General features: G+C 34.4%; 1 protein-coding gene across 1 annotated transcript in view; it reads right to left on the bottom strand.

The window, feature by feature from the left end:
* Nucleotides 1–803: 803 nt before the first annotated feature.
* LOC143252790 (uncharacterized) overlaps nucleotides 804–16,518 on the bottom strand; it is a 57,148-nt gene continuing 41,433 nt past the window's right edge. The window contains exons 8-10 of the mRNA XM_076505496.1: nucleotides 10,627–10,789; nucleotides 6,433–9,625; nucleotides 804–4,086 (exon numbers count right to left, since the gene is read on the bottom strand). Of these exons, the coding sequence (XP_076361611.1) occupies nucleotides 3,887–4,086; nucleotides 6,433–9,625; nucleotides 10,627–10,789 (3,556 nt within the window). The 3' untranslated portion in view covers nucleotides 804–3,886. The remainder of the gene's footprint in view (nucleotides 4,087–6,432; nucleotides 9,626–10,626; nucleotides 10,790–16,518) is intronic.

Genomic DNA, 16,518 nt, shown 5'->3' with positions numbered 1-16,518 from the left:
TGATCAAGGTTATATTGGAAAGTATGTAAATACAACAACATGATGAATGTTATAATGGAGCATATATAAGTACTACAGCCTGATGAAAGTTATACTGGAAAATATGTAAATACTACAGCCTGATGAAGGTTATAATGGAGAATATTTAAATATTACAACCTGATGAAGGTTATAATGGAAAATATTTAAATACAACAACCTGATGAAGGCTAAAATGGAAAATATTTAAATACAACAACCTGATGAAAGATATAATGATAAAATATAAAATATAATAAAATATAAGAATGATGATCCAGTTTTCATTCACTATTTAATTCAATCGCGATCATGCCTCGTAAGGTGGTCATGATTACTACATGAAACTGTAAAACTTCCTTTGTAACAATATTTTGTAAAGAAAAAGAACTCAATCATAGGATACACATTGTATGTAAACATCATATTCTAAGACCACGTTTAAGCTTTCCTAAGCACTTTGTCATGCTAGGTTATGTAATTTCAATGAAGAGTTAAAGGTTTTTCTTCATAATATTGTGTCCCTTGACTTCGTACCGTTTCACCCCGAAAAGGTTGCAACAAACATATACAAATATGTATATCCGTTGTAGCATGACACTGTCGTATAGTTTACCACAAACAATTTTGGAGGTACTAAGTATGTCGTCTTATCAAAATCAAATGGAGATTAATTTTGCTTATGCGACTGAAGCCATAATGAATCATTCTTGCTACATGCATAAAAAATCACTTTTCAGAAAGCATAAGAAATATATATTAAATATTCCTAAACAGGTAGTATTGTTTTTTTTGGAAGTTCCTGTAACAACATCATTTCTTGTTTTTATAATCTTCGTGCTTTCAACAATTTTATCTTGACAGCCAAGAGAACTTAAACTTTGAATAATATGTGTTTTCAAGCTATTTAATACAAACAGCGGTGACAAATGTATATCGCATTTCAGACTATTTTGTCACAACAACAACAGAAACATCGTTTCTTTAATTAAATATTTTATTTAACAAAGTAAACATAAACTTGCAGAAGTAATTGAACTTTGTGTTTTAAGTCATTCCATCTGAACACCAATAAAATCTAAACTTCAGTAGATTATTGAATTATGTACTTCTTACACAATTCATTTCAACAACAAAGAAATTAAACTTTGAGAAATCCTCCAACTACATATTTTATTATTTTATCTCAGCAACATACTAAAGCCAAACGTGCAGAAATCATTAAAATGTGCATTTTAAATAATTTTAACTAAGTAACAGAGAGAGGGTAAATAGGTAATTTAATCACGTTTTAAACTAGCTAATATAAACAACAAGGTAAAAATAACTGAAAAAATAATTTAATAACGCGCTGTTAAACTTACGTCATCTTAAAAACCTAGTAACAACAAACTCAGAAATAACTGATTAACATGTTTTAAAACATTTTAAGGCGACAATACAGAAAACCCAAACTAGCATAAGGCATTAAACCGTGTAATCTTAAATTATTTCATACACATTAATGAAGAAAACACAGAGTTTCAGATATCAACATGTCATCTTCAAGTAAATGAAAACATAAAGTTGCAGAAATATTGCAACTTTGAAACCGTTTTATCTAAACAACAAAGAAAACATGAATTTTTTTCTGAATCAGATACTTTTAAACTATTTATCTCAACAAAAGAAAACTAAAGTTGGAGAAATATTTTAACTATGTATTTCTTAACTGTTTCGTCTTAACAACAAAGTAAAGCTAAACTTATTAAAATCGTTCAATCACGTGTTTTAAGCCTCCCATCTTAGTAACGAACATCTAAAACCGAAGAGATAAATGAACCATTAAAACCATTACAATATTTCATCTGAATAGTAAACCTGAACTTTGAGAAACAATCAAACCGTGTTCTCTGAATAAGAAATAAAACCGAAATTTAAGAATATTATGCAACCACGAAACAGAACGTATTTACCAATTTATTTTTTATGAAACATAAATCTCCTGTTTTAATCGTTAGAACATAAGTTCAAGTTAAAAACAATATAATTAGTGAGCTAACAAAACAGATGATATTTGTGTTCATTGATGCACAATTTTTGTGTTAAATGTAATGCACTTTACACAGATTTGTAAAAATGCGACTTTACAACAATGTGTTTTAATAAACACAATTTTACCTGAAACTGCACGACATTTGTATTGTCAAAAAAACAGAAAACTTATGTATTGACATCGCTACAATAATAAATTGTGTTACAATTGACAAAAAAAATTCATGTTTAGGGGATGCAATTTTTGTTGTGAAATAACACAATGTTCATGCTAATTTACAACAGGACGTTTTTACAGTATAGTTCTGTTTTCTCAAATAAAAAAACTTTTTGTAATTGGAAATCAGTCTTTAAAGTAAGTTTTACTTTATATTGCAGCTCTTGTAAAATAAATTTGATTTTAAGTGTGGCCATTAAAACGAGCTGTTTGATATGAAAACTTGAAGCCTGAAAATGAGCTTCAGCAGTAAAGAAAAAAGGTCAAATGTATGAATAACCAACAAGTTAGAACTCGCAACAAACAAGAAGACAAACAAAGAGTAACATATCTGTATGAAAGTACCTCTGTCATTTGAAGACAAACAAAGAGTAACATATCTGTATGAAAGTATCTCTGTTATTTGAAGACGAACACAAGAGAAGTCTATATAAAACGTTTTTTTTTTTCCTTTTTCTAAATCACTTTTAGAGATTGGTTCTCAACATAAGTTTTTCAGATAAATCACCAAAAGATAACTTGACTTGGTGAAATAACACACAAAAAAGAAATAATTAAAGAAAGACTTTTGTGCTGGTTTGGACTATTTTGAGGTTTTAAGCCTCTTAATGTATTTTATATTAACTCCGTTTATTACCTATCAATAACACTAACTGAACGCTCATAGGATAATACGAGGAAAACAATGAAACGTTGTTTAGTGAAATGATTCACTCCCAGTATTGTTTACAATATAAATAACACAAACTGTGATAACAGTGCTTGAGGGAAGAATCTACCGAACGTCCCCATCAGAGAGACTGAATATGATTTATCATGTGTTCCACTTTAACCAATTAAGATTATTTTGAAGGACATCTAAGATATACCAACAAGGTGTAATATTTTAAAATTGACAAACGTAAGGTAATCACACATTAAAGAAAAGGCAAAAAACAAAAAGGATTTATTTTACCTAAAAAAAAACTGTTTTAGAACGTGGACCAAGGAGATATCCAGCACTACAGAGTGCAAACGAGGGAGGTATTCTTCTGCCCCTCCTCCCGCATAAGGTGGCCTTTTCTTCTTCACAAACATTTAAGTGACTTATATGGTGGTCACGTATATATATATATATTTTTTCAAAAATCAGAATATAGTGCCTTTTGCACTTTTTAGAATATTGGGGTGGTCGTTCGAATGCCTCTCTTGGTCACACATATCCTGCGTGTAGTAAGCGAAGACGTTAAGCGAAAACCTGATTAATTTATAAAAGCTATGTAAACATAGTACAAAAGTTATACATAGAAGCGTTATCGTAACATAACTGGCACTTAAGGATCTTAAATGAGATGAAACGTTACTTTTTACCGAAAACTTCAGCAAAATATCTTGAGTCAGACGAATTGCTTGAGTGAGGTGGTAGAAAAATTATTGTCCTTAACCTTTCAAGTTTTTAAATCTTCGCATGTAAATCCTTGAATAATTTCATTGTTATCCTGTTGATGAATGCAAAATTCTGCTAATGAAAAAAAATCAAACACTAAATTTTAGCGCCAGCAAACAGCTTTAATCGACTTTGGAAGAATAATTAATTAAACATGACAATACATAAGTCAGTCATGCAATGGAGAGACGTCAGTAAAGATCCATCATCCTACAACAAAATAATCCTGTACAAGTCACTTCATCATCACCACTTTTGCTTCTACTTTGGTGATAAGACTGCTCCCTCATTGGACGGGGTTGACGATTTACTGGTGAAGGACTTTGTGACCGACCATTTCCATTGACTGCAACAGCACGCCCAGGGGCAGAACGACTTCTGTGATATGATCCTGTGTGGCAAGTTTTGATAATTATCAAAAGTGTTTTGTTCAGTTATTTAGCTTACAAACATTTGTTACAAATAGCTTTATTCAACCCACAGACTCTGTTAAAATTCAATAACAATTTAGGAACTCTCTATTAAATGCGATCAACAGTTTTGACCCTCATTGTTGATAACAAGTAGTTGTTTAGAGGCCATTCCTTAAATAGGAATGATGGTAGCAGGCGCCATGTTTCCAAAAAACAACTAGGAATTTTATTTTTGCTTTTGCTACTTATAACGATTGAAGTGCAAAACCACAAAGACAATAATATGCAAAATGGAACTTTGAAGCTGTATGTCAAGGGCATAATTAATTGTTTTATTAATAGACTATTCAAATTTCTCAATGCTTGTTTGAATTTCGCCACAAGCTACACGAGGACTATCTGCGCTAGTCGTCCCTAATTCAGCAGTGTAAGACAAGACTGAAGGCAACTAGTTATCACCACCTATCCCCAACTCTTAGGCTACTCTTTTAGCAACGAGTAGTGGGATTGACTGAACATCAACATGGCTGAAAGAGCGATTATCTTTGGTGTTATAGGGATTCGATCTCGCAGCCCTCAGATTTCAAGTCGAATCCCCTAACCACATAAGGCTTGATTACACTATGTAACAAAATTTTTATTTTTTCCTGTTCCTGGACAGAAAGTATCATTTCCCAATTGCTGAGGCAGAAAGTAAATGGAAAAGACCTATTTTCCTCTTCAAACTTTGCTTTTGTGACCTTGGTAATGAAATTTTCAAATTTACCCAATTTCCAGAACATTCCAGGTACATTAAGTGCTGAGTAGCTGATAGAGAATTTTCAAGAACTTTCTAGAATGTTGTAGAACTTACAAGAATTTTCAAGAATATTTCTAGAATTTTCCATAGTAATATATATACAGGGGCTCACCACTCACCACTTCAGTTTAGTTCTAGCTGCCTAGAACAAAGCTGCCAGGGATCAAGACAAACCCTGGGCACCTCATTTTACCTGTGAGCACTGCAAAAAACTCTAGAAGGTAAGACGGACAATTTTTGCTTGCTTGAATAATAAGATTTTATACTATACAAATTTTAGATCTTTTAAAATTTAGTGCACTTCAAAAAGGAATACAACAGCATCAAGACCTTGCTAGAAGCCTTGAAGTATGATGAGTATGGCTGGGAGGTTATTAGAGACTTCAAAATGGTGGTATTCCTGATGGATCTCCAAGGAGGCTTTACCAAGTTTCCCTATTATATTTGCCTTTGGGACAGCAGGGACACCGCAGCACACTACAACAGGAAGCCTTGGCCACAACGGGCCGAGTTCTCTGTGGGGAGGCACATTGTCAAGTGTGTGCCACTAGTAGTTCCTACTATTGCACAAAAAATTGGGTCTTATGAAACAATTTGTTACATCTCTTGATAAGGAGTCTGCAGCCTTCAAGTACCTTCGAGACTTCTTCCCTAAGCTGTTTGAGACAAAGGTCAAAGCTGGTGTCTTCGTTGGGCCACAAATAAAGAAGATCCTGAAGTGCACAGAATTCCTCAAGGAGCTCAGAAGGAAGGGAAAAAGCTTGGGGCAGCTTTGTCGCAGTGGTTTGGGGTTTCTTGGGCAATCACAAGGCCGAAAATTATGTGGAACTGGTTGAGGCACTGGTGAAGAACTACGGCAAAATGGGCTGCAGGATGTCCCTAAAGTCCATCCTTGACGCTCATCTTGATAAATTCAAGGAGAACGTGGTAGCATACTCAGAGTAGCAAGACGAGCGCTTCCATTAAAATATACTGGACTTTAAACGCCACTATCAAGGAGCGCATAACGAAAATATGATTGGAGACTATATTTGGGGGCTGATACTTGAAAGCGATTTATATTACAGTCGCAAATCTCGAAAAACAACTCACTTCTAAACATTTTTGTTCATATTTGTATAACTGTAGTATAAATAAATGTAAATCTTGATTCATATGTTGTTTTATTCAGACCTTATGTAAATGAAAATGTGCAAATTTGCCTGTTTTTACAGACAAAATAGGTTAATTTCTAAATTTCATTATCCAGGTCACAAAAGCAAAGTTTGAAGGAAATAATGGCCATTTTCTGGACTTTTAAAACATAAGCAATTAAGATATAAGACATACTATCCAGGAACAAAATTTGTGTTACATTGTGTTATTAATAACACTCTAGCATTGATAGACAGAAAAAAAAGGTTACAATTGTTTTGTTGTGATGGAGTTTAACTAGTTTACAGTTTCAAAATTAAATCAATAATTTTAAGAAATACACTTAATTATACAGAATTAAATTATGACAATTAATAACTATTCACAGCACCTAATAATCTCTTCTTATGGTCCCGTCGTACGTTGCCTCGGAGTGCAACTGGTCCTTCGCTTTCGGAGTCTCGACCACACGATGTACTCTCACTGTCACGTAGCATACTCTCATACCCACTACTAGTTCCTGAGCATTGGTGCCCTGTTATAGGTCTGAGATTTCTTTTCTCATCATCCGGACGAGCAGCATCACTATTACCGCTGTAATCGCTTGAAGAACCAGTTAACTTAGCTTGGGTAATTTTGGAATATGGGGACGAAAATGACGGATCACAGGAAACAGTTGGTTGGGCTGAGCTTTGTAGGCTTAACTTTCTTTGGCTAGTGAATGGTTTTTTAGAAACATCATAGTTTGTAGAGGACAAGCTGCGTGTAATATGACTTTCTTTTATACTGTTTCCAGTTCGGTCGACGTAGTTCCATTGTTCTTGGGTATGCTGATTTATTTCTTTTTCTGACTGTTCTGTAACAGAGTTCACATTTTTGGAAGAACTACACGATAAAGAAATTTCCAAATCTGTTTTGCTACTTCCATTGCTCAAGGGAAATGATTTAATTTCACGAACTCGCTCATTTAGTGACGCCTTATCAAGGTTAGAGTGATGCTGATGAGGAAAGTTTGTTTGATGGATATTTGGTATCAAGTCGTCCGAGATAGCTCTATCTATAACAAGAGGAGTGATCGATGGGAAAAGATTGGTTCGATCTGGCTTCTGAAAGGAAGAGTATGTAATCATATCGAGGCTCCATATATCATCACTAAAACCGTGTTTCTGCGTGGAATATATCTTATTTTCATAATCACAATTACGGAGCATCGAATCCACACTTCCAGTTCTTTTATGGTAACCAAAGAATAAGTGTTGCCGAGAACTTCTATATTTATTGATTTCTGGCTGGTTACTAAGATGGATGTTAGAAGTTCCGTCTGAATGATTGAGTTCTCCAAGATGTTGCTGCTTACTATAATTATCAAAATTTTCCACATCTTTAACATCATTTGGGTAAACAAACTGGTTAGGGTTTCGAGTTTTGTGAATTTGCCCAGTACCTGTGAAACCTGTTCCTTTTGACCGACCATCACTTCTTGCAATAATTGACGAGTCTGCAAAGGAGGAGGGAAAACGTGTAGGCGGACACATGCGATGAAGTTCTTCGTAGAATGCTGCTAATCGTAGTTCATTCATTGGACTGATACTCATAGTAGGTTCTATTGGTTCACTCTTTATGCTTAAGACGTCGTCACTGAGTTGCTCCTCATCAGTTGATGTGTGGTCCTGATTAGAAACGTTGGTTAACAACGACCGAGGTAGACCTCGAGACATTGTAGATCCTTTTCCTTGGAAGGTATTGATTGGCTCTGCATCTAAGTCAGCGATTTTTTTTCGTATTTGCTGGGATTGTTCCCGAAGTTCGGCAAGCCGTTTCAATTTAATAGCTAAGACATTACTACGAAAAGAGAAACTATGTTTCCCTTCTAACATTTGTTGTTGGCCATCGCTGTAAAAAGATTGACCACAACCTTCTTCAAATGCGGACAATTGCGAATAATCGTATTCACTTGTGTAGTCGTCTGGTAGACTTACGCTTTCTAGTTTTTCACTTATTTCTTCGACATAATGGTCCTCATTTTGAAAATATAAATTGTCCTCACTATAAACACGATAAGGCAAGTTTTTTCCATTAAATTGCAATTGATCCACTTCGGGAAGTGGGTTTTCAGAAAGAAAAGAACGAGTTGCTAACCAGGTAGCTACTATGTCCTCTTCTGATACCTGAACAGAAGAATCCTGCATTTCTGTTTCTTCTTCCAGGTCATCTTGATCAGTCTGTTCAAAAGAATCGTAAGAATGTAACGAGTGAAGGGCTCTGATTAAGTCGTTACTTTTTGAAGTTCTATCATCTTCTTCGTCAGTTAAGTTAATATCTGAAAGTTCTAAATTATTAAGCATACTTAGTCTATCTTCACTGTTTGCATTGCTCTTCTCATGGTATAAACGTTTGTTTGTATTATGTTTAGAATGAGTTTCAGTACTGGACAAAACTTCTTGTTGATGAATTTTAGAATCACTATAACCTGAGCCACTCTTTGCTTCAATAGTGAAAGACAGGTTATTTTCTTGCTTTGTAATACTTTCACCTGCCGAAAAGTTTCTCGAAAGATCGTCACCTTTGACGTTGCTTTCCTTACTAAATTTACGGTCTTGTTGCAGTCTTTCTTGTTCAACATTTAAAAGAGTAGGCTTTGCTGGGTGAACACGTCTTATCGTATCTGATACCAATGCGTCGTTTTTATTTCCATCAGGTGAACGCGAATTAAACGTATCTTGATGCTCCAAAGAACTACTCTCAGGCAGATCAATCCAAACTTCTGACATTTTCTCTTCAGGACCAAGTTGAGGTGAGGAAGAATGGTCTTGAACCCAACGTCTTATCATGCTCCTCTTGATGTCATCATGTGGCTCACAAGCTGCTGGTCCATCAACCCACTGCTCTTTTTGAAAGTGTTGTAGAGTCTTAGAATCGAACTTCAGTTTTGTAAACCTAGGACCATCAACCCACAACTCATCACTAGGGACGTTTTGCTCTCTTTTACCAGTTGATATTTTTGTTGGGATTGTAGAACGATTAGGACTGAGAAGATTTTGTTTAGTCAACTCGTGACGATGTTTTATATTGAGTTTATGTGGAACTTGAACAGAGCTACCTTGAGAAGCTTGGTTTCTTGTCATCTGATCATAAGGCAGGGAACCTAGAGAAGCTTTGACTTGATTTTGTTTTGGCACTTGGGGGATCAAACCAGTTCTAGTCAGGTACCTTTTTTGGCTTCGAACTCTAGCTCCGATAGTGGAAGACGCTGCAAATCTAAAAGCAGAAGCTCCTAGATCCTTATGGTCCAGTGATGACAACTGCGAACTTACTGTTTTTGCTGGTGTTTGAGATAGCGAGGGTCTTGGAAAAGGTTTCTGGACTCTTTGAGATTTTTCCTTACACAATAAGCGACTCTCTCCTCCTGAGACGTCCGTATTTCCTATAAAGATGGCGGTTACGCAGGATTGTTCACTACCTGAGGTGTAATCCGGATCACTGACTCTGGAAGCTGCTTCGTCCTCGCTAATAGCGTCAGACTTGACACAGGGTTGACATACGTCCTTACTTTCACCGTCTTCAGATGCTTGGGAAGTAAAATGCTAGACAAGAATAAGAAAATGTTTAGTGGTAATGTCTCTCCAAGTGCCACATATGATAGTAAGGATTTCACTCTAAGACGAGTTCTTATGTTTTAACATTTTGGTTTTACGCATGACATTCGAGAAATTGTGAACTTTCATTTTTATTTTTCTTCTGCTAAGTTTTACAGACTTGTACTTCAGTATGAAACCGGAAGCTAGTAAAATACGTAAACAACAGTCTTGCTTAAAACACTTATTTACAGAATGTAAAAACCAGGAAATTATGTTCATTTATGTTAAACATTGATGTATAAAGAACCAGATTTTCCCAAAAACCTTTTGCTCATGGAAATAATTATAGTATGAACTTTATCGAAAATTTCGATTATTTAGGCTTGAACCAACAAAACATTTGTGTTAGAGAAAAACCACATGGGACTATCTGCTGTATCCACCGCGGGGAATCGAATTCCGAATTTTAGCATTGAAATTCTGCAAGCTTACTACTGTTCCGCCAGATTTGGTTCTGTTTGAAGTTATCTTTTAATGTAAGTTATTATTTAATTCTTTCATGGTGAGTCATAGATCAAAGGACTTGGCTCTGTATTTGTTGACTTAAAATTCAACATTTTGTTGAACTACTATTTCATATTGCTGGCTTATGTATTGAATCAAACAGAGAGGACCGCGTTCACCTCTTTCCATTTCTGATAATAAGAAAGTGTCAATAACAACAAAATTTCTAATCTTAATAAACAAGTTATTTAAGCCTTCTAAACAATACAAAAACAAGAAAATAATGTTGTAGTTGTTTTAGTTAAAAGCTACACAAAGGATTATGCGTACGTTGTCCACCAAGCCAGCTATATTGATATTATAGTACAGGGAACATAAAATTAGCTTAGAATATGTTTAAGGACATTTTATACTTTTTAGTATTTAGTACAAAGTATAATTGGTTTGAAAACTAATCACATTTTTTGTAAACATTACAGTAAAATGAAATTCTAATAACATACCTTTATTTTTTTTCGCCTAAGACGTTGCATTCTAGAAGCAAGTTCGATGGTAAAAAGTGTTTCAGAGACATTGTCAGCAGATAGTGAAATATGCGCTATCATGGCTGTCCTACACGCCAGATTTCCTAAGGCCATGGTTAGAAGTTTTGTGAAGTTGTTATTTCTGTAATATACAAGTACATGATGTAAGTTTATTCTCCAAAACGTTTTTAAATCTATGGTATAAGAAGGCCTATAATTTACATGATGTAAGTTTATTCTCTAAAACGTTTTTAAGTATATGGTATAAGAAGGCCTATGATTTACATGATGTAAGTTTAGTCTCCAAAACCTTTTTAAATCTATGGTATAACAAGGCCTGTGATTTTTTCTACAGTTATTAGAGGAAAGACAAGAAGTGTACAATTTCTTTGGATGTGGTTTATTCTCAAAACTATTATTAGTAGTAATAATATAAGATGATGTCACAAGAGAATGGAACCTGACGGCAAGTCACGCTGTGAATGTGATGACGGGTGTAACCCTTATTCTTTCGACGGTAATAAATTTGAAAATGTCAAGTATAATTAAGTATATGTTTTTGTATGTTAATAGCCGACTGTAGGAATCCATTGTAAAAGAATTCTCGTGTAACGTGCGCACGTGAATGAAGTCAATGTTTAAAGTAATTAGAGTTTTGATGAACATGCATTAAGAAGGTATTAATATTTTCCTTAGTTTTGTTTAGATACCACACTCACAATACAAATGTTTTTAAAAGTTAAATACGTGGCCAGTAAATGTAAGAGAATCTATGTAATTTGATTACATAACCAAACAACAGGCTTGCATATTAAGTTAAGAATTTTATTGATTATGTGAACAGGAAACTTGCACTAGTTAGCAGTATAATGTTCTGTTTTATAAATTAGGAAGAATTAAACTTGGTTAATTAAGTAGTGTCTTCAATCAGATGCTTTGAAGTCTAACGCTTTAAATGTTCGCTTTAATTTAGTACTCAGTGTATGTTTAAACAAAGGACTTTTTGTGATTCAGGTAATATTAATAAGTAATAGTTAACACATTGTTGTATCTATTTCTAAAGTTAACTATTAATCTATTAATTTGCCCATTTAAGTTTGTTTGTTTGTTTGTTTTGAATTTCGCGCAAAGCTACTTGAGGGCTATCTGTACTAGCCGTCCCTAATTTAGCAGTGTAAGACTAGAGAAAAGGCAGCTAGTCATTACCACCCACCGTCAACTCTTGGGCTACTCTTTTCCCAACGAATAGTGGGACTGACCGTCACATTATAACGCCCTCACGGCTGAAAGGGCGAGCATGTTTGGTGCGACCGGGATTGCCCATTTAAGATTTAAAATCAAAGGCATTTCAGATCTTTCTGTCACAAATCAATGGTGAAGAAATTCAGTTTAAGAGCTCATCTGATGGAATAGGAACAGGAAATAAAAGATTATTCGAAACACTTTACATTGCGGTATAACGAGAGAAATAAAAAACGGGGGCTTCAAAACCTGCATATAGGAATCGTAAAACTTGTAGGAAAACAAAGCTGGAGATAATGTAGACATTATTTATTCAAAGTACAAATCTATATTTTAGTTACATTCTCTTCCTTATAATTACATTTAGTGAAGTCAAAATATAGTCTGCAGGTTTTTAAACACCAATTTATTATTTATTTTATTTCCTGGGTTTTTATTATGTTCAGTTACGGGCTAAAGTATTACTTGATATGGTAGCTAACTTTATACATCGTAGCAATAATAAACATAGCCAGTTGCTAGTGGATACAGTTCGTGATGATTTACTGTAGCTATTGACTATTTGATCGCATTAGTTCGAGGTGTAAAGTGTTAAGCTGCAGCTGAAAATTGTCATGGAGATTTTTTTTACAATATAGTGAGAATTTATAGTTTTTGTGTAACAAAATTCTTTGTGTATAATGCATAGAAATGAACAAATACATGCCTAAACTAAGACAACCCCCACTAAGTGTGCATATTCTTTAATCAGTAGAAAAGCAGCTTTTCAAATAAAACATATGTCTAAAACATTGCTTTAAATAAACATTCATGTCGTTTAAAGTAATTATTCTACGAATTTGAGTAATAAACTTAATATTATGTGTATTGATTTTTCTCCTTCGCTTCATACTTCACTTAGGGTTTGACTTCCGATTGTAAAGTGTAGAAATCATTGAGTAAGCACATGTTATGTTCGTCTAATGTTCATTTATTATTATTTGCTACTACTTTGTCTTTTGACCTTGTATTTATGCTTTTTAGAAACATACCAATTATTTGTAAGAAAGCTAAGTTTAAAGGGTAATAATAACATCATTTTCACTAGAATTATTATAGTTTTTTAGATCAACTTTCCTACTACTTTCGCACTATGTTATTTAGTATTATACAAAAGGCTTGAAACGCAATATACCAAGATGTTTATGTTGTAGGCTGTCAAATTAAGAATAAGAATTACCAACGGGTCATTTTGAGTGGATTTTCGTTTCTTTGTGAGTATAACGTGCGTGCTTTTTCTGTATATTTGTGTGTGTGTGTACAGCGTTAAAGGTTAATAGTAAAGCTTTTAAGGTGTTGTTTGGACTGAATTTTTACTTTATAATGTGATTTTTTCGAAAGTTCTAATAGGGATTTATGCATTTTTTTCTAATACTTATTGTTGTGATATGAGAAATGTTGAATTATATATTTTCCTGCAGGTGTCGGATAAAATCGTTTGCAGTTTTAAAAAATCGTTTATGATGTCCAAAGAACCTGTTTTATTCTACAGACTACACATGTAAATGATTAATATAACATAGATTTTTCAATTTAACAGAGCTAAGTGTATTTGTATTCCATCTTAGTAACAATGATTTCATTTGTTACAAAATATGCAAACATTCTGGCCAAAACTGTAACTGCTAAACTTGAGTTATAGCCTCATTTTAGCTCTTCATTGCTATTATCGAGTATTTCACAACTTGTGAGACTCGCAGTATCATTGACAAGTGTTACTGAAATGAGGAATGTTGAATTAGTTAAAGAGCCAAAGGACCAGGTGGTTAGGGTGCTCGACTGAGGGTCGCGGTTTTGAATTCTCGTCACACAAAACATGCTCGCCCTTTCAGCCATGGAGGCGTTATAACGTGACGGTCATTCCCACTTTTCGTTGCTAAAGGAGTAGCTCAAGAGGTGGTCGTGGGTTGTGACTACGCGCCTTTCCTCTAGTTTTACACTGCTAAATCAGAGAGGGCTAGTGCACATAGCCCTTGTGTAGCTTTGCGCAAAAATTCAAAACAAACGAAGCATAATTTTTTTCTTCACACGCTAGTCAAATAATAAGTGAAGTCCTTACAATAGCTTTAGTACAGCAGAACAGTATTTTAAGAGCACTTGGTTATAAGCTAGCGCCAAACACAGTGTGTAGGGATGGGCAATAAAAATTGGCCTTTGAATTTAACCCATTATTTAAGTAACTAGCAAAGTGAGCTGTTGTCTTATTTGAGTACCTAACTGTCATTATCGAGTGTTTCACAGCTTGTATAACAGTAACAATATTCTGTTCTTCTGCTACTCGTATTTTTGTTGGGTAATAATAAAAGGGAAACTATTACTTGGCAGTGAGTTCAAATTATAAAAATATATTATATTCATGTTTGATAAATAACAGTTCATTTCTTATCGCTAGATGGCGGTACAATTTATTCTTATATGACGACCATTTGGACTTTTCATTTCATAAACATATCTGTTAAAGCAATCTTAATAAAAATAAAAAAGCAAAGCATAATATATATTAATATTCACGGTATCAAGAAAAAAGTATTTATGCAACTTACATATCTTTGTATATGTTATGTATGTCTTAGTTTGAAAACACCATTTTCTTATTTATCAAAACAATACATTATATAGCCGTCTACTCTTATTTTTGAAGTTTCATTCCTTGACTAGTAGGTGAAATGTTTAGACGTGGGAATTCATCGCTGCATGCTCGTCATGACCTGAGCGTCAAAGTGGGTTTTCTCGGGGCACTCCTGTTTTCTCTCACAGCAAATTCTGAGGTTTGTGGATCTACAGATCCCTATCATCTTGTGTTTTTTATAGGGTCAGTATCTAGCCTCTCGCGGACCACCAACGGACTTTTGCCTCCAGATTACAGCATAATCTCGTTAACTTTAAATATTGTCAGCTTAGCCATTAATCACTAGCCCAGTTAAATTTAACAGCACGAGTAGGGAGAAAGGAAGGTCTCTTCTGAGCGCCCTCGATTGCTTTGCATCTCTTCTTGAGATGCAAAGTGTTAAATCGGAATACCTGCCACAATTTTTTATTCAGCGGCGGCCATGTTTGAGGTTTGTGTGCGTATCTATATTATCATACTTCATGCCCTGGGTTTTGTTTGATGCTCAATTCGTTAATCACATAACCTTAGAATGTGGTTAAGACCATATTATGTACATGCACTGAGTTGGGCATTTCCTTCATATCGGTACTTATATTATCTTCTTAAACGGCCCACAATTTGATCCAAAACTAGACAAATTGCTGTGATATTAACATCATATATTACCATAGAATTATAGAAACAAAATAAATGTTTAATTATCAACCTACTTCAATAAATTTGTTTAAAAATGAGGGGAAACAAGTAATACAGTTTTTGCAAAACTTAAGTATGATGTATGGATTGCAACGCCCAAAGTACAAAAATAAGGAATGAATGAACCCATACAAAAATCCCTACTTAAGTAGTAAATAAATATTGAGTCCAGTTTAAAAACTTATGGTTATTAACTAAAGTAAGACTGAATATTAATATTTATTTTAAATGCTTTTATTCGAAACTGAATTCACGAAATTGACAGGAATTTAAATAAAAGCTATTCATTGAAAGATTTGGTTACCTAAGTGATGATTTTTTTGTATTGATCCACACATTGTTTTTAGAATTATTGATATTATGTTATATTCAATTTGTGCAATTTGATTTTTTTTTTTTACTTGGGCATATTATAAGACAGTTTTATTTTCGATTTGTAGTGCGTGTTAACAGGGTTTTTGTTTTCGCTTAGTGATATGTATTATAGAACAACTATTTATGGTTTTCGGTTAATGATACATGATATAAAATCTTAAATCGTTGTTTACAGCTTTTTATGCATTCTGTGTAATAGTTTGTTTTTGGTGTATATGATGTATGATATGTAAAGTAGTCATTTTATTATTTTCGATTTATGATTCATGCTGTGTGAAGTGGTTATTTTGTTGTTTCTCATCTGTAATACATACTATGAATATGTTGTTTTCACTTTATGATAAATGATATAAAATGGTTAGTTTATTTATTTGATATATACTCTTCAAAAAAAAAGAAACGCAAAAGGCAAAATTTGAGACAAATTATTAACACGTTTATTCCGGGTAGTTCTGTATGACATGTGTGAAACTTTGCACATTCACTGCTGAACATTCAAAGTCTGCAAAGGCGAAGTCCACGCTCACTAGTTGAAGTTTAACGTCACTCAACGTCAATAACGAGTATGCCCCCCGTGAGCATCAATAACTGCTTGGCATCTCCTGCCCATGGAAGCGATGAGATGACAAATCAAATCCTGTGGAATGGCTGTCCACTCAGCCTTCAAAGCTGCCGCAAGCTGAGGTAGAGTCCGCGGTTGAGGTTGTCGCCGTCGCAGACGTCAGTCCAACTCGTCTCAAAGATGTTCGATGGGGTTTAAATCTGGTGATCTGGAGGGCCAGGGAAGAACGTTGATATTGTAGTGTCTCAAGAAGACAGTGGTGAGTCGGGCTGTGTGAGGACGGGCGTTGTCATGTTGAAAAACGTCGTTGACGTTCACCATGATGGGTTGCACATGGGGCCTAAGA

The sequence above is a fragment of the Tachypleus tridentatus genome, chromosome 1, assembly GCF_004210375.1.
Source record: "Tachypleus tridentatus isolate NWPU-2018 chromosome 1, ASM421037v1, whole genome shotgun sequence".
Lineage (NCBI taxonomy): Eukaryota > Metazoa > Arthropoda > Merostomata > Xiphosura > Limulidae > Tachypleus > Tachypleus tridentatus.
This window is presented reverse-complemented; position numbering and strand designations above follow the sequence as displayed.